The 24,092-nt window shown below is 40.5% G+C and overlaps 2 protein-coding genes across 2 annotated transcripts in view; one reads left to right on the top strand and one right to left on the bottom strand.

The window, feature by feature from the left end:
- Positions 1-24,092, top strand: part of LOC116333427 — a 493,334-nt gene that overhangs the window by 129,884 nt on the left and 339,358 nt on the right. The gene's annotated exons all lie outside the window — the stretch shown is intronic.
- Positions 9,507-12,861, bottom strand: LOC116312646 (H-2 class II histocompatibility antigen, E-S beta chain-like). The gene is made up of 6 exons (XM_031730099.2): positions 12,719-12,861; positions 12,249-12,521; positions 10,588-10,801; positions 10,440-10,507; positions 10,222-10,344; positions 9,507-9,682 (listed from the first exon to the last, which is right to left on the bottom strand). The coding sequence occupies exons 1-6, from the start codon at positions 12,771-12,773 to the stop codon at positions 9,660-9,662; spliced, it is 756 nt and encodes a 251-aa protein (XP_031585959.2). The 5' UTR covers positions 12,774-12,861; the 3' UTR covers positions 9,507-9,659.

The following is a 24,092-nucleotide window of genomic DNA, read 5'->3' as shown; positions in this document are numbered from 1 at the left end:
TTAGTCATTTATTTAGATCTAATTTATGATGAAATTTCATATAGAATTGGTAAGATTACAGACTTTAACTTTTTCATTTAACAAGATTTCCTTCTGATGTAAATTCTGTTGTAAGTTAATTCTGTATAACCTCCCGAGGCCCCCAAAATGTGTAATTACTTGATTACAGAATAATGTGATGCAATGTAATGATCTTGTTTTCATTTTCCTGTGAATTTCTCGTTAGTTTTTAATTCCTTTTTATTTCATGAACATTAAACTAATTACATGTGGGAAACAGTTCTGAACACTAAAACCTGGGTTTAACAACTTCTCATAGCTGGGCTTTTTGACTGAAGGATTTTACTCATAATTGCTTAAGGGAAGTCAGACTTTATGCTCTCAGGAGATGAGGTGGAGAAGGGTCTGACAGTAACGCAAGAAGGTAAAAGCTCAGACGAAGACACGCCAGCTTTTGTGCTGGCTTTGGTGTCGTCACTTTGTCCTTGCTCAGTCCCTTGGCCATTCTTCCATCCTTCACTTCATCACCAAACAGCAACAAATTTCTTACACAATTCTGTGAAAAATTATTTCTCCCTTTCATTCGGTCCACTGTAAAGGACACTGAATGAAGGTTTTGTTTTGAAAGAAAAGTTAGATTAGAAAAAATAGAGAAAAAAAATTAAGACCAGCACATTCACTTTCAGATTGCAAAAATGTTAATTTTTATTGTTCTTTCCTCCACATAAGCAAGATTATTTATTTGATAGGTTTTTTTTATGTCCACATAGTCATGATTATTGGAGTGCCTACTATTTAACACTATGACTTAAACTGAAAACATAGCATGTTTCCTTCTCTATCTCAACTTCAGTTTTTTGTAGGGACCTTCCGGTACAGCAGAAAGCAACATCATTCTTTCATTTTTACTTTCACTCAGTTTTTACTTTTGATTTTCCTCACTGGTTAGACTTTATCACAAAAACTAGTTTGTCAGAGTCTTAAAATATTCAGGGTGAATTATAGAAATGATTCTGGTTAAGATCACTTGTTCACAGAGAAAGCATTCCATATTAAGAAAAATAACACTTATCCATTACAAATAAATGCAATTTTAAAGGGCCATTTATCAGTATCTACAGTATGTGAGAGACCTGTCCCTCTGGTGCCTTGTGTGTTAGAAATATACACAAAGCTTAGGCTTTTTTCTTGTGTTTTTCTTCCTTTGTAAATCACTACAATAAGATCCTCTCCACTCTGCTCAACTTCCCAGTAACAGAGACCAGCCACACTGTTACTAAACATCAGCTGAGGACTATCAAATCTGTCAGGATGACTAGCATACAACTGGTCCTCTTTCATGTGCACCACCTTCCTGTTGTTTTCAGATAGTTTGCGTTTTCTGTGGACTGTGTTCAGATCCACTGTCAGCTCACAGAAATCTATAAGAACAAGACAACACAAACACTATTACTACTGCCATAAACACTGAAATCTCTAATCAAACTAAGACAACTAATGTGACGTATACTTTGTAGACATTGTGGAATGGAGTAAAATTACAGTAGACGACTTTAAATTAATCTTAAGACATAAAAAACTATATAATAAGATTTGATTTGATTCAATTCAATTTTGAGTCAGACTGAAAAATTTTAATAATTCTAATAATAATTCTGATCATTTATCAGTACTGACACTTGTGAGACTTCATCAGAGGTGTAAGCATCACAGCAGACGTTTTATTAGAGACACAGCTAAGCGTTTTGCAGTTTGGCATAATTTGAAAAACAAACCAAAAAAACAGCGGCCGACAGCGCTGTAAACAACAGTAGACTGCTGGGTAATAAGCAAGCGAATAATGCAGAAAACTAAGATTTGAGATGGGAAACTGTTCTTAAAGTACACTGAGAGAGATAAAGAGCTGTGCAGGAAGTGTGATTTTATCGTGGTGGAAGCAAAACAGCAAAAGAAAGAGTGAATTAATGATGATATTTATCAAACGTGAAGCGTCGTTTTGATCTTCTTTTGCTGCTGGTTCAGTCAATTTTGGTTGGAGAGTGGCAAAATCTGCAGCTTCAGAATCTGTGAGCTGTCAGCTTTCAGCCCCGCCAGTGTGTTTGTGTACGTATTGTTGGATGAAAAAGCCGACATCTCACAAATTCTCACAGATTCTTTCAGTGAAGAAGCAACCACTCCCCCTGCTTCATTTCCCAATAACAATAAAAATAACGATAACAATAAATACTACACTTCATGTTGTAAATAGCACAAAAAGTTGTTAAAAGCGAGCTCAAAAAATAAAATTATAAAAATAAAAGAATCATTTGATAATAATTTATGTGTAAAGAAAAAAGTGAATTGACGAAACGCTTTAGCTAGCAACACCAGATAGAACTGGCACCGTTGTGAAGCATCTGGAGTAATTTTTATGTTTACTTGGATCATAAACTTTCTCAGCCAATAAAAAACTGGGGACTGCACAAGCTCTGGAAACACTAGCTGCGGAAAAATGCCTTGATTCATACTCAATCATCCAGGGAAAGACCATCTCTGAATCGAGGAGGGGGCCTAAGGGTACATCTTTCGCCATCTTACATTGCTGTGATTGCAGCCATTCCCCAACTCTCTGTGAATGGTACTCATGGCCATTGATCAGTGGTTGTTGATCAATGGTCATGAGAATTTGCATAATTATGATTAAGGAACTGACCTCCCAGCCCATTGTTCCTTCAGTGGGCTGGTTTCAGTCATTATGCAAATGTACTGTTTATGAGATTGGGGAAACCTGCAGTCAGGTGAGACTGAAGAAGTCACTTGGATGAGTGACAAAACGTTTCTCCCGCTACGTCCAGATGAACAGAATCAACTATTGGAGATTTACTTACCTGGATGATTGAGCATGTATCAAGAAGTTAAAGGTAAGTTCCTTTTTGATAGCTACTGAATTCTGATGCATCATCGAAAACTCTAAAAATAGAATTCCGTGGTTATTTTACCAGGCCTCAAACATGTTTCTCAACCACCAGAGGATAGACTTGGTCTTTCAGAGTTAAATGTAACTGATTGTTTCATCTACCCCAATGGGACCACTTGGGGATAGTAAATGCTAATTGTAAATATCTTTCGGGTGTTTGAAACTGCTATTACAGTGATATAGATGCTGTTATATCACTGATTATCTTACTGTAGTAAAAATCACAAAAGACTGCATAGATAGTTGCTTTTTTATCTTTCCCTCTGCTGCAAAATCTAGATCAGAAGTAGCTGATGTATTGTGGCTGTGAAGAATGGCTGCTTCTGGTTTTACCTTAAACTTGGAGCGGCACTTGTATCAGTTAATTTAATACAACAACCCATGTATTATCCACACTATCCACTATCCTGGGCACTATCCACTCATGGTAGGTTTAAACATTCCAAGGACATCCTTGAGGCTGACTCAAAAGTCATGCGATAGGTGTCCCCTAAAGGGTCAGTGTTAAGTATAAAGCACACAGTCAAATTGCTTTAGGATTCACATCATGGCTTCCTCTCTTTGAACATGTGACAGAAAGTTTAAAAAAAAGCACAGAGTGGATAAATTACATTTATCACAGCCAGCAAATATTTACTAATTCCACTAGACATGAACTTAATTTGCAACTTGCTATGTGTTTCACTTAAACTCCATGTGATCTGATATTTTTGACATTTCTCCTTTGCATTATTACTGATATGTTTTGCATACAAATTTTATACTGCAAGAGTGAGTAAAAATCGGAAGAAAACCCCTGGCCTCATTCTGATGCTCAGCTCACAGTGGTGGAAAGTTGTGAAAATTGCATTCATCAGTCAAGGGGCATGTCGCTGCTAGATGGCATCCGTGTAACTGAGGTCCACATATCTGAAGCCAAACACTCAGGTTTTGCTTTTTCACCTCATCCACTGCTTTCATCTCACCCTCTGCATATCTGGACTTAAGCATTGTTTTCAAGGTATTTTTGGATGGATGGGGTCTAGTTTCTTTACAAAGTTCCTGAAACCTTCATCTTCCACAACTTGTGGTCTGTGGCACCACTGCGGGGAGGCTGACACACTGGAGCTGCATCGGCTCATCACGCCTCTTCTGCATTAAAGCCTGCACTGGGTCCTGTGTGTGTCTTCGGCTGGGAGCTAAAAAGCTGCTGCCATGTGGAAACTACAACACCCAGGAAATAAAAGTATGCTAAAGAGTGAAATGTGGTAGATTCCGTCATTCGTCTATTACACACGTCAACAAGTGCCTCGTCAAGTTCTTTATGCCTTAGGCCGAGGAGGTAACAATACACAGAGGGTAAAATAAGTATTGAAAACATCACCAAGTATTAAATCCATTTCAGTAAGGGTGTTCAAAACTTGCCCTGTATCATTCCATTTTATTATACATCATTTATGATTGGATTTTTTGTATGTGGATTGGATGAGTTATTACCAACATCTGGTGAGAATTGGAATTACATGCCAATACAACTTTTAGAAATATATTTAATTGGAAAATTGTTTAGGTGTTCAGTACTTTACCTGCTGAATTATGCAGCATACAATTTAAATCCTTTATCCAATTTGCTGGCTGGAGTTGTCATCACCCTGAAAATCTGATGAACATCAGTAATGTTCAAATTTGAGAGCTTGTGTAGGCAGCAGGTGTAGAATGTCTACATTCAACCATTTATACATTGTTTAACCAGAAACAGTGGAGCAGCTTTATTAAGAATGAGGAAGTGATGGCACAACTAGTCTGTTTATAAAGTTTGATAATAAAAAAAATTAAAAACTCATGCTACTGACAAGTTATTAGCATGTAAGCTCAGTTTAATTATGGTTCACAGCAGGTTATTGCTGCTTAACCAGTTATAGTGACCAGCGTGACCACGAGGACACTGAGTGGGTGGATCTATGTGACAGTAAGCATTTGAATAAGCCAGTATTTATTTTGACCTTTGTGCAGACAACTACAGGCCATTCATGACACTATCCAAACCACACTTTGCATCAGCATTTCTGAACATAGAGTTCTAATTTACTCAGAAGAGAAACACAATACATATTGACTGGACAGGGCACAAAATCACAAGCTGGAGTTTATTTTTTCTCGCTAACTACCTCACCTCAACCCTCCACACAGGATCCTTTGAAACTTCATCTGCTAAAACTCCATCACCTGATCTTTCCTCAGGTTCCCAGGAATGCCATGTGTCAGGGCCTGCAGCGGCAGACCGTGGAGTAGTGAGAGGGAGGACCCAAACACAGGACTCTTAGATTGCAGACAGTGAGTTTATTTACAGTGAAGTAAAGAATAACTATTTACAAAACAGCACTGTGGCTCCCGTGTCGATTCTCCCTGAATCTCCACACAGTGCAAGTGTCCGAAAATACTGAAAGGCAACAACTCCAAAAACTCCCAATTCCAAACCATGGCTCTGCTCCAGTGAAAACACCCCTCTGCTCCCGATTCCTAGTGAAGACAAACAGAACACTGTGATGACTAGGCAATCTTCTTATAGCAAAGGTTTTTCCAAAGTAATCCACGGCTGTACTGATGGGGCTGACTTAATAATCCCAGCTACACTGTTAAGTAGAGCAGCCGGTAGCTGGCGACAACTGATGTGCTACAGGTGTGGCTGGCTTCGGTGTGGGAACTCCTCTTGGCCTGCCAGCGCCTGTAAACCAGCTTTCCGGATACACACACACACACACACACACACACACACACACACACACACACACACACACACACACACACACACACACACACACACACACACACACACACACACACACACACACACACACACACACACACACACACACACACACACACACACACACCTATACCTACAAGCTGTCACGACTGGGGCAGCAGCCGTGTGAAGTGTGGAGAAGGACTCGAATGCAGCACTTACTTGAGAAGCAGGGAGATTTATTACAGAAGACAGAACACAAAGTGGGGATGGCAAAACAGAACTGAGGATAAACTAAACTGGGAAAACTAAACTATAGAACAGCAAATCTGAAACACGAGAGGAGAACTGCAGGGAGAGCACATAGTGGAGACACGGAGAGGTTCGCGGAGTAACACAGAAACACAGGGTAACACAGAGGATGAACACAGACGACGCGACAAGGAACACAGGCAGACACACACTATAAATACACAGAGGGACACTGGGAAATCACACACAGGTGGGAGACACAGCTGGACCTGATTAACCTGACGAGACAGGGGAACACTAACACCAGGGACCAACAGAGGGAGCACAAACCCAGAAACCCAGTATCCAAAACACAAACCATCCCAAAACAGCCCACAAATAATAATAATAACAACAACAATAAATACACCAAACACAAAATCACTGAGTCACGGACTCAGAACCATGACACAAGCAGGGAAACAGAGGACCGCTTTCAACACCCCTCTCGATCACTTTGAATACTTAGTCATGCCATTTGGTCTTACCAATGCTCTAGCAGTTTTTTAAGCGCTTGTAAATTTTGTCCTGAGAGACTTTTTAAATGTTTTTGCATTTCGATGATATGCTGATCTTCTCTAGAATCATGGAGGAACATCGTATTCATGTCAAGTCTATACAACAACTCCTGAAAAATCGTCTATATGTCAAGGCAGAGAAATGTGAGTTTCATCCCCCCTCTGTCACCTTTCTGGGTTACGTTCTGGCAGGAGGGCAGGTGAAGACAGACCCGGCTAAGGTCAAAGCAATGAAGGAATGGCCCACTCCCACATCAACTAAGCACCTCCAACGTTTCCTAATGTTTGCCAACTTTTACCCCCGATTCATCCAGAACTACAGTCAGGTAGCAGCACCACTCACCCATCTCACCTCCGCCAAAATACCATTTACCTGGATACCAGAAGTCAGTATGACATTCACTAAACTGAAACATCTGTTCACCTCCGCACCCATCCTGATACACCCTGCCTTTCATAAATCCTTTGTTCTAGAAGTAGATGCCTCTGATTCCAGAGTAGGAGCAGTGCTGGTTTAGCACTCTGGTCCCCAAGCCAAGATACAACCTTGCACTAAGTGAAATTATGACGTGGGCAATTTGAATTGCTAGCTATCAAGTTAGCTTCAGAAGAGTGGTGTCACCTAGAGGGGGCCAAGCAGCCATTCACCATCTGGACAGATTACAAAAATCTCACCTTTTGAGATCAGGGCCAGCAAAACTTGGTGGACAGGGAAAGCTACGGCCCGGAGGAATGCTCATGGGTCTCTAGGTCCTTCATCCTTTATCCTTCCCTTATATCTGCTTTCTACAGGTCTTGTCGCCTGCCAGAGCCCGTTCGGTTGACTCGAGGTAACGCTTGAGGAGGGGGTTACTGTCATGGTCCGGGTGAGCTTATAATACTTTTCCGCTGTTTTTGCGTGATTCTCCAGTATCCACCCTTGGCGCAGCCCTTGTCACATCACCAGTGCAACTCACCTGGCCTTGTTCTTCGATGATGATCAACACAGTATTTAAGAACAGAGTCTCCATCTCTTCTCTGCCAATTTGTCAGCTAACCCATGTTTGAAACCGGCTCTCTACGTTCATGTTCTCAACCATGATTATTTACTCACCTTGTTTTCTCTGTGCCCACATTCCAGTACTGGCCTCCGGGCCCCCTGACATACACATGTTTGCTTATATAGAGAAATTGGGGTTGTGTCATGATCCTGAGTTTTGACCCAGCTTTTTGAGTTTTGGAAAGCTTCGATTTTCTCCAGTTTTGTAATTTTTTATCATTCTTTTTTTATTCTGTTTAGTTTCCTGTTTATTAAATTGGTTGTTGCTTTCTGTTACCCTTTCCCTGTGTCAACTTTGTATGTCTTAGTCTGGGTCTCTGTGTCTCTATTTTAGTTCCTGATTTATTTTGGCAGTCCCTCATCCCGTGCGCTTCATATTCTGGTTTGCCTCCCCTGTCTCGTCAGATAGATTCTGTTCAGCTGTGTTCCCCAGGTGTGTGTCTAGCTAAAGCTACAGCTCCAATATAAGCTATTCAGCATCTGCAGCCCAGCTGGACAGAGTGCTTCATCTCTTCTCCATCAATTCTCCACTGTCTCATTGCAGCTGTAGCTCAACAGCCCGTGGTCCGCTGTCTCATCACCAACACTGCATCCTGCCACCCTGGGGAACAAGCTGCATTCCCAGAATACAGACGGCCACCCCTCCTGTTTCACTTCAAGTATCTCCTTTGCCTGAATCAGGTTATTCAGAGACTGAGCATTTTCGGCTTGAATAGCTAGCTAACAAAACTGTGTTTAATGTCTCCAAGCTGGAAACATCCATGCCACCTTTTCTGTTCATGGGCGCACTCATAATAAGGCTGCTTTTCCCAAACTAGTTGATTCATCAATTGAGCATCTCATTTCCAAGCTTGTTAAAAGATGTGTTGTTTCCTGTTCCTGACAGGTGACAACTGTACTGGAGTTTCTGTTTCCAAGTTGCCTATAGATATGATGTATTCTGTTGTTAAGGTTTGAGTTTTCTTCCCCTGTGTTATCCAATTTAGATTCCACTATTATGCAGTATGCATCTCTGAGTCAACTGTGTTTGAACCTTGTGAGTTAAAAACAAATCGCTATTTTTGGGTCACTACTACACATTAGCCGAACATCCATGAACTTAATTTTCCTGAAGTGCTTATTATCGATGAGCCAGGGTTTTCGAACTACCTGGTCCTGCTCCATCCAAGGTGGTAAGTCATGACCACCACCAACGTCAGACTTTAGCCATGCTACAATAATTCCTCTGTCTCTGCAGCTGGTCCCCCCTGCTGGCCTCCAAAGTTACGCAGTCTCAGTCATTGGCCTCCACAGTTTGTAGATGCACTTTTGGATGGATTGGTGAACTTCTGCCTGTCTTTAATTCTGAAAAACTCTATCTCTCCAAAGTGCTCTTTTTATACTCATTTTATACTCAGTCGGTCAGTCACGTTACTGACTTACTGCCAATTAACCTCTAAATGCTCCTCCAGCTGATTCACTTTAGTACCACTGACTTTTCTAGCCTTTTGTTGCCTGAATAGAAATCACTGCATTTTGTTTTTGTTGACAAAAACAGAATGAGAAAGTATGTTAAAATTACAATGTTGACTGGCAACTGCAGTTATAGATAAATGGCTGTTTTATTAATCAGCAGTGGTCTACCATTAGGTTAGCTCTTTCATGTTAGGTTTGAGGGTCAGCAGTGATGTAACTAACCAAAATAAATGAGAATCATGAATATTAAAAATATTGTTGTTTTTTTCAAATAACAGAATAACAACACTTCCAACCTGGGCAGGTTTACCTTACTCAACCACTTTCATTTCTCAGTAAAAAACAAACAAACAAACAAACAAACAAACAAATTCTGACACAGTTATTTGTTCATCAAGAAATTAACAAAAAAGTGATCTAGACAAACACTTTTCCATGCTGCAGGACAGTGGATTTATGGTCAGTGTTTAAACTGGTGTACAGTGACATCAATGTGTTGATGCATGTAAATAAACACACAGGTGAAATGTTATGTTTATTGTGGTTCGAAGACATTAATTAAAAATCTATACACGTGTTTAGTCATGGATCAGGTTCAGAGTCGCCCATTCACACAAACCAGCTGCTTCTTATTCCATCAGAAAGAGCCAGGACTAAGATCAGGATCCTGCCTCATTAATTGAAAAACACAGTATGATCTGGATAAAGAGACAAGGACAGAGTCAATAACAAACTCTTTATCCACATCAGGACAACTGATCTCGATCAAACATCAACAACAATGATTCAGTGAAGTCCCCGATTTAAAAGCATGGACTGTGAAATCCCTCATGTCTGAGAAGGAGATGCCTGAAGTCTGAAGCAGCTGAGACTGTATAAATAAGAGACTAATATCTAATCAGAGGACATCAGATAAAATATAGAGTTCAGAAAATACACATGTGATCGTGTTAATTGGTAATTTAGCTTCAAATGCAATATTAGAATTAAAAATTGTAATAAAAGCTCAGATTCAAGCCCTTTAGATGGAGAGCCAATCCAGACCTCTTATTCAGGGATAGCTGGGATCTATCACATTTGAACGCAGCAGTAAAATTAGACTGTGGCCTGAATATGGACTTAAAACTTGTCTAAACCTGTGAGAAACTAAATTCACTAGCTAACAGTGAATATAGAACACAAATAGGCTGACATAGAGGGCTGTCAACTGGTCTGTGAGTGAAAGTCCTGGTCTAACCTCGGGCTTTCCACCTGTAGAGAAAAAATCCAGCCAAAAGTAAGATCAGACCCAGGGTCAGTATAGAGGCTCCGATGGCAATCAGGATGGTTGATTCAGGAGTTGATTTGTCGGAGGGCGGATCTGAGTCGGACAGGTGAACAGACAGAGGCCAACAGTCAAACAGACAGGTGAGCAGTCAAATACATATTTCTGTGGACATACAGACAGGTATTTACCCCAGTCAGTGATCAGAGGTTCATTCAGGCTGGTGTGTTCCACCACACAGGAGATCTTCTCCCCAGACCTTCAACACAAACATCACTGATTCACAAACCACTCACAGAACTGGATATGAATATGGACCTGGATGTGATGTGGACTGACCTGGGTGTGTACTCCAGGTAGGAGTGAGTCTGGTAGTACCAATCACCATTTGCCATCACTTCAGTGGAAGTGACATCAGAGGTGACTTCCTGTCCGTCTCTGAGCCAGCTCACTTTGATCTCACTGGGAAAGAAGTCGTAGACACTGCAGACCAACATGGCAGGATGTTGTCCAGAAAGCGGAGTCTTGGACTTAATTCTGACACTGGGCTGAACTAAAAACAACACAGACATTATATTTCCATTGTGGCAATATTATGTGTGATGGGACAGAATCATCTGTAATCTACCTATAGAAAATTTGTTAGCTGTCAGAAAAATGGCATAATTTCTGTTATTTGAAATTAAATAAATTAGAATTGCAAATTTCGAATCAATTTTATTTATATTGCTTCAAATCACAACACTTGCCTATTGTAAGGTAAAAACCCTACATTAATACAAGGAAAAAAGAAAAGAAAATGCAACAATCATTAGACCCATATGATAAAGTGTTTTGGTGACAGTGGGAAGGAAAAACTCCCTTTAAACAGGAAGAAAACAAACTAAGGAAGGATTCAGGATCATCTCATCCAACACTAACCATATGCTTTATCACAGAGGAAAGTTTTAAGCCTAATCTTGAAAGTAGAGATAGTGTCTGTCTCCCGATTTCAAACTGGAAGCTGGTTCCACAAAAGAGGGGCCTGAAAACTGAAGGCTCTCCCTCCCATTCTACTTTTAAATACTCTAGGAACAACAAGTAAGCCTGCAGTGTGAGAGCGAAGTGCTCTAATAGGGTGATATGGTACTACAAGGTCATTAAGATAAGATGGGGCCTGATTATTTAAGACCTTGTATGTGAGGAGCAGGATTTTGAATTCAATTCTGGATTTAACAGGAAGCCAGTATGGTAGAAATATGCTCTCTCTTTCTAGTCCCTGTCAGTACTCTTGCTGCAGCATTTTGGATTAATTGAAGGCTTTTCAGGGAGTTTTTAGGACGTCCTGATAATAATGAATTAATAATAATAATAATAATAATAATAATAATAATAATAATAATTTATTATAATAATAGCATTATTATAAATGATAATAATGAATAATGAATTACAGTAGTCCAGCCTAGAATTAATAAATGCATGAACTAGTTTTTCAGCGTCACACCAAGACATGATATTTCTAATTTTAGAGATGTTGTGCAAATGGTAGAAAGTAGTCCTACATTTTTGTTTAATATGTGCACTGAAGGACATATCCTGATCAAAAATGACACTCTTTTAAAGCAGGATATTTTTTTTTCAAATTACAATTATTAATTAACACTAACAGTATCAGTGTGAGTAACTTTGGCATTAAAAACTGGAAGAAGCTGAAGTTTGGCAGCCAACATTCAGTGCAAACTGTATTTATGCAAATATTTGTTAAATCATCTTTGACTTTTTAACTTCTAATTAAAGTTTTAATTAATCGTGAAATAATTTAATACAATTTTTTTAAATGTTAAATATTAACCTCTTTTCTTGAATTTTAAAGAAACAGAACTCCAGTGGACTCCAAAATTCTAAACAAAAATTAAACCTTCAGGAGTTTAAGGATTATTAAACTGAGTGATTCAGAGTGTTGGTCACTGTGAGGCTGAACATGATGATCTGATGATGTTGCACAACTACACACTCACCTGATTTAGCTAGAACAGCCCGATCATGAACATCAATGTTGTTGTGACAGTATGCCGTTATCATTTGTCTCATTGAATTCAGCCGTGCAGCATCATTGTTCCAGATCGCTGCCAGGTTCACTCCATGCTCAGTGAATCCAACGTACTGCCCCACACTGCTGCTGAACCTGATATACTCTATCTTCTTGTAATAGCGAGAGTAGATGTACTCCATGTGCTTCAGATCAGTGGAGTTAAATTCACAGCGATCCACCCTATACTCTAAAAATCCATCTGAAGAACAAAACAGAACCACAGTGAAGTGCAGACTATGGAGTACTGACTGTACCTGCTGTGTAATAGATGATAAAGTATAAACTTGTATTGCTGAGTCTTGATCAGTGAACCATGACTTGATCAATATACAGACCAATGATAGATGTAGTAATTGTTATGAGTGTGTTGATCAGTGATCAGTGCATTGATTATACCTGCAGTGTGGATGCTGATGAAGAGGAGGGTGAAGCAGAGAAAAGATGAAGCCATGTTCCTGAGTGCTCTTAACAAACTGACTCATTCTGACTGAGAGCTGCTTTAAAAACCAGATGACATGGTCACTTGATCACAGCATCACCTGTTAATAGGAAGAACTCACTCAGAAAGGTTTCATCTATAGTTTATCACTCCACCCTGCCACACCCCTTTTTTCTCTAGCTAATGCAGTCCCAGGCGATAATGTGACTGAGAACTGAGGCTGTTCAAATGGAAACACTGTGACTTATTTGTTCAGATAAAGATAAACTTAATACAACATGATTTGGCTTTTATAAAGTGTGATATTATTTTATAGTTGAGCAAAGATACTGGAACCAGCAGGTTCATCATATTCATTAGTCAAAGTAAACTTTATTGTCTTCTCCGCTATATACAGTATCATTATTGATGACAGTACATGTTAGACAAAGTAAAGCTTGAATTTGTTTGAAGACCTGAAACATTTAAGTGTGATAAACACATCAACAGTATTTACATGATTGATCATAGTGATTTACTCTGAGGTCAGAATCACATCTCTAACTCTGGAACTGCATGAGTCTGTGGACATCAATGAAGCTGTTAATGAACCTGCAGTCAGCTGAGACTGAATAAGTTACATGGATGAGTGATGAAATCTTTCTCGTCACATCCAGATGAACAGAATCAACTTTTTGAGATTTTCTTACCTGGATGATTGAGCATGTATCAAGACATTATTAATCAGTTCTAAAGCTTTATACAGATCTTTAATCAGTGATTCTACAGTAAATGTTTCAGAGGAGCCGACTGACAGTGTAAAAGCTTCTTTACTGTCCACAGGGACCTTATGGGACCTAAGGTAAATCACAATGATCACTCATATAAATACTGTTGAGTGAAAAAGTGTTTGCCCCCTTCCTGATTTCCTAGTTTTCTGTATTTTTATCACAATAAATGTTTCAGGTCATCAAACAAGTTTAAGTATTAGACAAAGATAACACAATTAAAAAAATAAAATACACTTGTTAAATAAAGGTGTTTATTATTAAAGGGGAAAAAAATCCACATGGCCCTGTGTGAAAAAGTGACTGTTCCCCTACGTTACAACATATAATAAGTGTGGTGAACAGTGTTGATCAAGTTACTTGAAAAAAAGCAAGTAGTAACTAATTACTGATTACTTTTCCAAAAAAGTAATCCTGTTACTTTACTGATGACTTATTTTCAAAAGTAATTACTTAGTTAGTTACTTTTTAAAAACATCATACACAACCTGAATAGGTAATAAAGGAATAGACCGTTCAGCCCAATTCTATTTTTTCTGCATAATCCATCATATAAAATGTAATAAAATGAAAAACTCTCTTTTTAAAAATAGTTTTTTTTAATCTTTTAACTTTACGCATCAAGTGAAAATTAAATTATATGCAACAGTCTTTGACTTGAAGAAATGTGTTTAACATTTAAACCTATTTTCTGCACAATCCAGCATATAAAATATAATAGGTTTTTGCGTTTATACTCACTCTTTCAAATAGATGCAAGTAAAACACAGCAGGAAATGAATAAAATCAAAGACTCAGCGGCACTATGTCCTGTTGCTCTTAAATCTATTTTCACCTGTATAGCAGGAGTGGGGCAGGTGGAGGTTTTCCCTGGTGAAGGTGGGCTGCAGCCGCCATGTCAGTGGAAGGATCCGGGGGTTTCTCTGTGAATTTCAAATTCCCGTGGCAGCTTACTCAGTACTTGCTCAGAGGTTTAGGGGTTTTTTTTTCACTGTAGAAAGACGTTTTCTTCCCACGCAGTGAACAGCGGACACTAATGTTTTTGTCACTTTTTAAGAAACAAACTCAAAGTAAGGTCAGTACTTCCAAGCTTTAAACGCTACGCTCTCTCCTGCAGATCTTCTGTTGATCTGCACACGTCTGTTACCACGAATGTCACACACACATGTCATTGTCATGAGACAAGCTTTAGCTTGGCACACACCTGGGGAACACAGCTGAACAGAATCTATCTGACGAGACAAGGGAGACAAACCGGAATATGAAGCACACCTGGTGAGGGCCTGCCAAAATCACAGTTTAGTAACGTAGTAACGCAACGTGCTTACGGAAAAGTAACAGTAATCTAATTACTTTTTTGCAATAGTAATCCCTTACTTTACTCGTTACTTGAAAAAAGTAATCGGATTAAAGTAACACGTTACTTGTAACGCATTAGTGGTGGTGAATCACATCTTCCAGCTTTACTTAGTCCAACATTTACTGTCATCTGTTACAATAAACATGATGAATCTGCTGGTTCCAGTATCTCTGCTTTACTGATCATCCAAAAGAGAAAATAATATCACACTTTATCGAAGCTAAACCATGTTGTATTTGGTTTATCTTTATCTGAACAAATGGGTAATATTTTAATTTGAACAGTCCAAAAACTTTAGACCACATATTGCTACCAGCTTAATCCTCAGTCACATTAATACCTGGCGCTGCATTTGCTAGAGAAGAATGGGATGTGTGATAAACTATCCAAAAAACCTCTGTGAGAGAGTTCTTCCTGTTAACAGGTGATGCTGTGGTCAAGTGACTCTACAGTAAAAAACAAGTGTCAGTTTAGCAGAGTTGATTTTAACTGTGTTTCAGATAACATTTTGTCCCACTCAAAATTAGAGTAAAATTTACTCTATGGCCAGTCTTAACTTTTTAGTGTTAATTCCTCTCAATTTGGTGTCAAAATGAACAATGAAATGTGTAAAAATATTTAACACTGAGGGTTAGTTACACTGTTCAGAGTAATATGATTACACTTTATACAGCTTTTTTAAACTCCAAATTTAGTTTAATAATAACACACTTATGTGTAATAATATTTCACTTTTATTTCTCTGTGGTTTTATTTTTTAAATTCATCATATGATACTATATTCCTAAATTGCTGTGATCTATCCTTTATCATGGCAATAAATACAAACATACAGGTTACAGTAACAGCATTTATTATCTCTCTCATTTCAGTGTCATTTAATTAACATAACAAACCCTTATACTTCACAGTACCATACAGTGCAATGATGCTCACCAGATAAAGCAATATGGGACCACAAAGAGAGCGTTGTCATTTACTCCATAAGAGATCTGTATGTCTTAAGGCCTGGGATAATGCAGGTTGTCAACATGAAAGACAACTAAATCTTGCTTTGTCCTTAGTCAACTCATAGGCATGGGCATGTTCTTGAAAGACTGCTGCACATAATGGCAAAGTGAGCAGCATCAGTTTCCCATGTATTATCAAAACTGACCCAATCTGGTAAAACAGAGGCATTTCAGACACTACTTTGCCACAAATAACCAAATGTGGGCCGTAAACAATCACATTCTATTTAGCCCAGTTCACTTTCATAACTTGAAATGCACTGGGCACTTGCAATGCTATGGCAATGTCTATGTCATATCTAAAGGCACAATTTTTGTCTAACCGAAAGGTTGTTGAAGATGCCAAACGTATGCCATCTAATTCTGGTGTTTTTTGGTGATATTTTTAAATAGCTTGAGCTGTTTCTTAAAAAAAAAAAGTGCTTCCGTTCATAGCGCCGTTCATAGCACATGCACCAACTATGAAGTACAAGCCCTATTTTCTGCGTCAGATGCAGCAGTGATAGTGGACAAGAAAATGGCACTTTGGAGTTTTTGGGGATATAACTTCTTGAACGGTTTGCAGCGTTCCACAATCAAAAGTTTTAAATATACATATATATATATAACATGGGAGAAAATACAATGCTAATTATCTGAAGTAATAAAAGAAGTAGACCTCAATGTTGGTCAGTAGAGGTTACCAAATCTTCAAATGTGAGGGGCACATTCCTCAATAAGCGCCATGTCTGAACTGCATTCAGATCCAGATCTGAATGCAGATCATTAGATTCTCCACCTAAATTCACAGCCATTGGCCTTTGTCTGTGGGGCTGGTGTTCACTCTGTGTTGTAGTGTCTTGATGACACCCAGTTTGTGCTGCAGTGGATGATGAGAGTCAAACCTTAAATACTAATCCACATGTGTAGGTTTACAGTACACATCAACTTTTAAATTCCCCCATTACTGATGGAAATCTCACAGTCTAAGAAGGATAACCTGTCACTTTTTTCCGCTTCTTGAAACCCATGAGACCCAGGAAGTGGTTACAGGCAGAGGGTGATAGATTGTTGGACTAAGTAAAGTAAGTAAAATGATCCCAAGATGGCGCCGCGTATGGATGCCCTGGTACTTCAGTGAGTTTTGTTTTTGTGCATAATTTGTGTGTCTGGGCACTCTTCTGGATATTCTTATACCAGAGATGAGCTTCTTAACTACAGGACTACAAAACCTGTGGATATATTTCCAGTATTTGTCACATTTGCGGCAGATTTACTACAGACTTTGATCAGGAAAGTGAGATGCCGAAGGAGAGGAAAGCGAGCCGGCGCACTTGTGCGTCTGAAGAGACACGTACTATGAACTGCTCTTCCTGGGATCTTCCTTTCCAAAGTACGCTCACTCCGGAACAAAATGGATGAGCTGGCCCTGACGAGAAGCATGAACAGGCCTCTCTCTCCGGTAAGACCACAGGTGGAGGCGTCTGCTTCTACATTAATAGTGGCTGGTGCACAGATGTGACAGTGATTGCTCAGCACTGCTTTTCCTTTCTGGAATACCTTTTTATTCACTGCAAACCGTTTTATTCTCTTCAGGAATTTGCTTCATTCATCATAGCCGCTGTTTACATCCCGCCAGATGCGGATGTGCAAGTAGCTCAGTGCGTCCTCGCGGAGCAGATACTGCACATGGAGCGGACATACCCAGACTCTCTCATTATTGCTCTTGGGGACTTTAACAAAGCCAATCTAAGCCAGGAACTTCCCAAATACAAGCAGTATATTAAATGCCCGACCAGAGAGGAGAGGACATTGGACCACTGTTACAGCACGATTAACGGGGCCTATTGTGCAGTGCCCCGCGCTGCACTCTGACTTTCTGACCACGTCACGATCCACCTGATCCCTGCATACAGACAGAGGCTGAAGCTCTCCACAACGAGGCTGTGGAGGAGCTTCGCACATGTTTGGAATCTACAGATTGGGACACAATGAGGGTTTCTTCTAATAGCTTGGATGAGTTTACGGACACTATCAGCTCCTATATCCACTTCTGTGAGGACAGCTTTGTGCCATCACGCACCAGGGTGAGTTATAACAATGACAAACCCTGGTTTACTCCTAAACTCAAAAAGCTGTGGCTAGAAAAGAGAAAGGTGTTCAGAAGCGGAGACAGGGACTGCTACAAAGAGGCCAAGTACAGGTTCAGTAAAGAAGTGGACATTGCTAAACATCAGCACTCTGAGAAGATGCAGCAGCAGATCTCAGAGAATGACTCGGCCTCTGTGTGGAAAAGTTTTAGCACTATCACCAACTACAAGCCTAAAACCCCCCCACTCCACTGATGACTTGCTCTTGGCCAACACCCTCAACGACTTTTACTGCCGTTTTGACGAGCCATCAAGCAGCCTTCACACCTCCACCAGCCCCAACAATAGAGACACTTTGGACACTCATTGCCCCACCTCTCCCCCCACCATAGAGCCATCACCACCATCAAACACTTCACCCACAACACCCCCCTCCTCACCCCACACCAAGGAGGATTTCACACCACCTTCTCCCACTACAACCCTTCATATCCATGAAGCAGATGTGAGGAAGCAGTTTAAGAGCCTGAATGCTCGGAAAGCTCCTTGCCCAGACGATCTGTCTCCTGCCACTCTCAGACACTGTGCAAACGAGCTGGCCCCAGTGTTTTCTGGCATTTTCAACTCCTCACTGCAGGCATGTCATGTGCCTGCCTGCTTCAATTCCTCCACCATAGTCCCTGTCCCCAAGAAGCCAAGGATCACTGGACTATATGACTACAGACCTGTGGCTCTGATGTCTGTGGTCATGAAGTCATTTGAGCGCCTGGTTCCCTCCTACCACAAGACCCTCACGGCCCCCCTCCGGAAGCCCCTGCAGTTTGCATACAGAGCCAACAGGTCTGCAGATGATGCTATCAACATGGCTCTACACCTCATCCTGCAGCATCTGGACTCCCCAGGAACCTACGCCAAGATCCTGTTTGTGGACTTCAGCTCTGCCTTCAACACCATCCTTCCAGACCATCTCCAAGGCAAGCTTTCCCAGATGAATGTGCCTGATCCCATCTGCCAGTGGATCACTGACTTCCTGACGGACAGGAAGCAGCACGTGAGGCTGGGAAAGAATGTCTCGGACTCCCGGACCATCAGCACCGGCTCCTCTAAGGGCTGTGTTCTTTCTCCTCTGCTCTTCTCCCTGTACACTAACTGCTGCACCTCCACCCACCAGTCTGTCAAGCTAATCAAGTTTGCAGATGACACCACCGTTATTGGACTCGGACGGGGATGAGTCTGCCTACAGGAGGGAGGTTGAATGTTGTTGAACAATCATCGAGTCCATCCTCACCTCCTCCATCACTGTGTGGTACGCTGGAGCCACTATCAGGGACAAACAGAGACTGCAGCATGTTGTGCGCTCTGCTGAGAAGGTGATTGGCTGCAGACTCCCATCTCTGCAGGACCTGTACACCTTCAGGACACTGGGGCATGCAGCTCGGATTACAGCTGACCCTTCTCACCCCGGACACAGTCTGTTTGACCCGCTCCCCTCAGGCAGGAGGCTCGGGTCCATTCGGACCAGAACCTCTCGCCATAAGAATAGTTTCTTCCCCTCTGCTGTTGGACTCATGAACAATAACCATATGACTGTTCGCACCACAAACACATGAACCTACACTGTGTTCACTGCATCTATCCATTTTTGCACTGATCATCACCTGCATCCATGTATATACAGTATCACTTCCAGCATAAATGAATAATAATAATAGATTGGATTTATATAGCGCTTTTCAAGGCACCCAAAGCGCTTTACAATGCCATTATTCATTCACGCTCACATTCATACACTGGTGGAGGCAAGCTACAGTTATAGCCACAGCTGCCCTGGGGCAGACTGACAGAAGCGAGGCTGCCATATCGCGCCATCGGCCGCTCTGGCCAACACCAGTAGGCGGGAGGGTAAAGTGTCTTGCCCAAGGACACAACGACCAGGACAGAGAGCCCAGGGATCGAACCGGCTACCTTCCGGTTACAGATGCGCTTCCCAACCCCCCTGAGCCACGGTCACCCCGCCTCCTGAAGACAGGAAAGTAAACAGCAGTGACGTTTGTAGGGCTACTGAAGTTGGGCTAGCTGGTATATGTGCTACGTAATGATGTGCTACGTGATCGCTAGCGCGACAAAGCTATGTTAGCATAACATAAACAGTAAATCTGGAAGACAAACGGAGGACTTTTTTCCACATGATAAAAATTAATGTGAGGGTTCCCAATGGGGCAAATGCAATCGCATTGCAGGATGCTGTAAACGGATCAAACGTCATTCAGGAGAACCACCGAGATAATCCCACCACAATACGAGGTTAATATACTGCTGCATGGGCTGGGCTGTAGTTACATCGCAAGGGTTTAAAAACTGAGCTTTAAAATGATTAGCGGAAATAAAAACCGAGAGAAGCTGGCAGTGATCACTGACTGTTTTTAGGGGCTTGTTAACATTAAATAGAACAAGATCCAAAGCAATAAAACATGTTAAAAATACAACAGGCTTATTAAATGCAGAGTACTTTGGGCCCAGAAGTAGTATTAATCATGTCATCACTTAAACACCGGATATCCAGTATATATGGGTACAGCCTCTGTATGCACCAAGTCTGTATGGTTTACCAAAGATACTTAAACAGGGTGTACCTTTAAGACCAATTGTTTGGTAGCAGTTCTATACACCACATGCAGAACATCTTGGATTTTGTTGAGAAGTTCAGAGACGTCATTATGGAGGCAGATGAAACAACGGTCTCGTACGATGTTACATCCCGCTTCACTTGTGTTCCAGTCACTGAAGCAGTGGAGGTGTCATGGTTCTGGGTCGTTTGACCCAGCATTTTGAGTTTCTTATGTTTTGGTTTGATTTTGTATTATGGGTTATTCTTTATCTGTCTTGTTGATTATTATTATTATTATTGTTATCATTATTCTTAGTCTGTGATTCAGTTAAGGGTTTTTGTTCTTGTGCCCTCGTGTTTAGTATAGCTTTAGTCCTGTGTTTAGTCTGCGTCTTTGTGAACTGTTTTCTGTTTATTTTGAAGGTTATGTTTCATGTCAGTGTTTCCAGTTTCGCTTCCCCTGTCTCGTTAGCCCTAATCTCTCCCAACTGTGTCTCCCTCCTGTCTCCCATTCCTTGATTGCCCTGTGTGTATTTAACCCTGTGTTTTCTTGTGCGCGTTGCTGGTTCGTCTGCGTATCTCAGTCCGTCGTCTCTGGTTGCCTCTCCGTGTCTGCCTGCATCTCTGTTTCTGGTTGGTTTCTGTTAGTTTTCCCAGTTTAGGTTTTGCTTAGTTTCATGCTCACCCTCGCCATCTCTGTTTGTATCAACATTTGATGAATAAACTGACTTGCATCTGAGCTGCCTGCATTAAGGGTCCTTTAATACCTACTGTCCCGCAAACCGTGACAGGAGGTAGTTTGCAGGATGACCCCACCCTCAGCAGAAGGACCACTCTCAGCACTGATCAAGTGGGTTTGGTCAGCTTGTACATGGAAGAAGAGAAAAATAGGGGTCTGTTATCCTATCCTGGAACCCCACCAATTCATTGGTTCAGGTATGTGGATGACACCTGGGTGAAAATTCAATCTCAAGATGTACCATGTAGAATTATAGGGATTATTTTACATAACCATCATCTTATCATTGCATTAATTATCATTTCATCAAAGTGTTTATTGAAGCTGCTGGCATTATGTTATAATTTATATTATAGGGGTTATTATAATCAAATATTAACATTTTTATTACAGGTGCAGTTATAACTACTTTAAAATGATTGAGTTAAATATATATATATCATAACTCATATGCTGAGTATATTGATATAGTAAAATAGTAGCTGAGCAAAGGCCTGAATGTATTCAGCTTCTTGTGGTATTTGAGTTTGCTTAGTTACAGGTGACGGAAGGATGTCCAGTCCATGGTGACCTCAAAGGCCTTAGGTCATCACTATATTCGGAAGAGTATGCCACAAGGAGGAACCTCTATGTTGCATTTAATTCTTAAAATACATGAATGTTCTGTACATGCAAATTATGTGCTTGTAAACGCAAGAAGGGGCGTTACAATACCCTGATGTTATAAAAGCAATCTAGAGTGTATTTTGGGTAGAGATGTACAACTGTTTTGCAGTTTGCACCTCTCCACGCTGCGTGCATTCATTAAAATCAATTGTTTGAATGACCTCTTCTGGACCATCATTGTTTTACTCTCGTCCTCAATTTCGAACCCGTAACATTTGGTGCATTTGGCCGGGAATTGAGTAGAGAGAGTTGGAGGTTGAGACTGAGAGGGTCCGAGGTGCTCAAACAGGCAGACACGAGTCAGTGGTCGGCGTGAGTGGACATAAGCCGGCTTATTCAAAGGTAAGGCACTACCTGTTGAATTATTTCCAAACAGTGCTGAATTGGTTCTGACAAAATTGAAAGTCTACTCACTGAAAATTACTGGTAAAGTCTGTTTTGATTTTGGTGAAAATCTCATGAGAAGTTGAAGTTGAAGTAATGATAAGAAAAAGAGTAAAAGTGAGTTAGAGTCTCACTAAAGGTACCGGGTTAAAGTCCCAAAGGAATAAGAATAAAGAGGATATAGAATAAAGAGGATTTAGAATAAAGAGAATTTAGAATAATAGGTAATTGGTGAAGTTTGTGACATTAAAGTCTCAATTGAATATAAAGCCGGGCTTGGACACCGATATGGTGGGTTTGTGAGTTTTGGGGGTGTCTTCAAAATAATTAAATTGTATAGAACGGGACTCTGGGAGTCTAACAAGTGCATTGCTCAGACGTAACGGTTGCCAAGGTCAAGGACGCTTAGACCTTGTCCTCAGTTGAGGATAGTCAGTTGGTCACTGTGGAGCTTGGGGCACTCCAGAATAACTAGTGGTTGGACCACTTTACCGTCCGGGCGGTGGTTTGCACTTTTTGGTCAGTAGAAACCGGGTTTCAGGGCGTCTACCTTTAACTTAAAACTTGGGAAGCCTGGGATGTGGGGTGTCCACATAACAGGGCTTTTCGGGTTGAGTTGATTGATGCTTTTAAATTGTGTAGGGTCTTAGATATTTGGCCACGCCCGGGCCGAGACTGGTTAAATTGATGACAAAAACTCAGGGAGTTTATCGGTCGGACCGTTAATTTAAAAATTGTCTAAATTGTGTAGGTTTTGAAATGAGAAGCCTAAAATCTGTGCAGTTGTAATCATAGGACGTCTGTGTAAATAGATTAAGAGACTTGTCTGAGTCTGAGAGTCAGGCTGGTATTATTTTTAGATTGTGTGTGTGTGTGTGAGAATGCAAATAAGGCAGCTGAGAGGTCAATAGAATATGAGGAAGTTAATAGGGACTGCTAGACATTGCTGGTGCATGTACTTAAGACGCTGGTTTTGTTTATTACAATATGTAAGTAAAGTTTTATTTCTTGCCATGACTGTATGACTTTTATGGGTTTTGAGATAGGATACATAAACTGTTGATACTTAAGACCGTTACCTGGGTTCTGAGAACTGAAATTGAATTTGAGATAATTTAATTAATAAATATGTCTGCAAGCCATGTGTGTTTTGGGGGTCGAAGTAAGATGTTTTAGGATTTTTAGATGGGTTTTGTTTCAGTTTGAGATAATATATATACAGTTACATTTTCTGTGTGTGTGTTGTTGAGTGACAACATGCGCAGTTTAAATTGGGCGCTGTTCCTTCCTCTTTTAGTTTCAAAACACAAAGGCTGTGAGATTAAAAATTACTGTGAGTAACGGTTTGACTTTTGACTAGGGAAATAATATGCTTACTTTTGGGTCTATGAAGATATTTGACCTTCAGTGATGTTATGAGAGGTTTCAGTTTTCTTTTTCTTTTTTCTTTTGACTTGCTCTTTCTGATCATGGAAGGCATGTCCAAAATACTCGTATGAAAGCGTATTTTGTGTGATTTTAACTGTGTGAATGCTGTCAGTATTTGATTTGAGTGACTGTGTGATTTGTCTAAGTGAAAAGGGGAAGTCTGAGAGAGAAAAGGCAGTGCGTGTGAGACGATTTATGGCGTCTGAAAGAGGTTAGAGCATTTAAAAGGTGTGTATGGAATAAAGGAGTGTGAAATATATTTCTTGTGTGATGAAAAGTAGGATGTGCTAAAGTTTGAAA

The sequence above is a fragment of the Oreochromis aureus genome, linkage group 3 (genome assembly GCF_013358895.1).
Source record: "Oreochromis aureus strain Israel breed Guangdong linkage group 3, ZZ_aureus, whole genome shotgun sequence".
Classification (NCBI taxonomy): Eukaryota; Metazoa; Chordata; class Actinopteri; order Cichliformes; family Cichlidae; genus Oreochromis; species Oreochromis aureus.
Note: the sequence above shows the minus strand (reverse complement) of the source record. Positions and strands in the feature narration are given on the sequence as shown.

Excerpts from the sequence above, each read along its gene's own strand:
- LOC116312646 (XM_031730099.2), bottom strand. The coding sequence starts at position 12,773 with ATGGCTTCATCTTTTCTCTGCTTCACCCTCCTCTTCATCAGCATCCAC. Across the intron at positions 10,802-12,248 it reads GGCTGTTCTAGCTAAATCAG|TTCAGCCCAGTGTCAGAATT; the intron begins GTGAGTGTGTAG and ends TGTTGTTTTTAG. Across the intron at positions 10,508-10,587 it reads TACCTGGAGTACACACCCAG|GTCTGGGGAGAAGATCTCCT; the intron begins GTCAGTCCACAT and ends TTTGTGTTGAAG.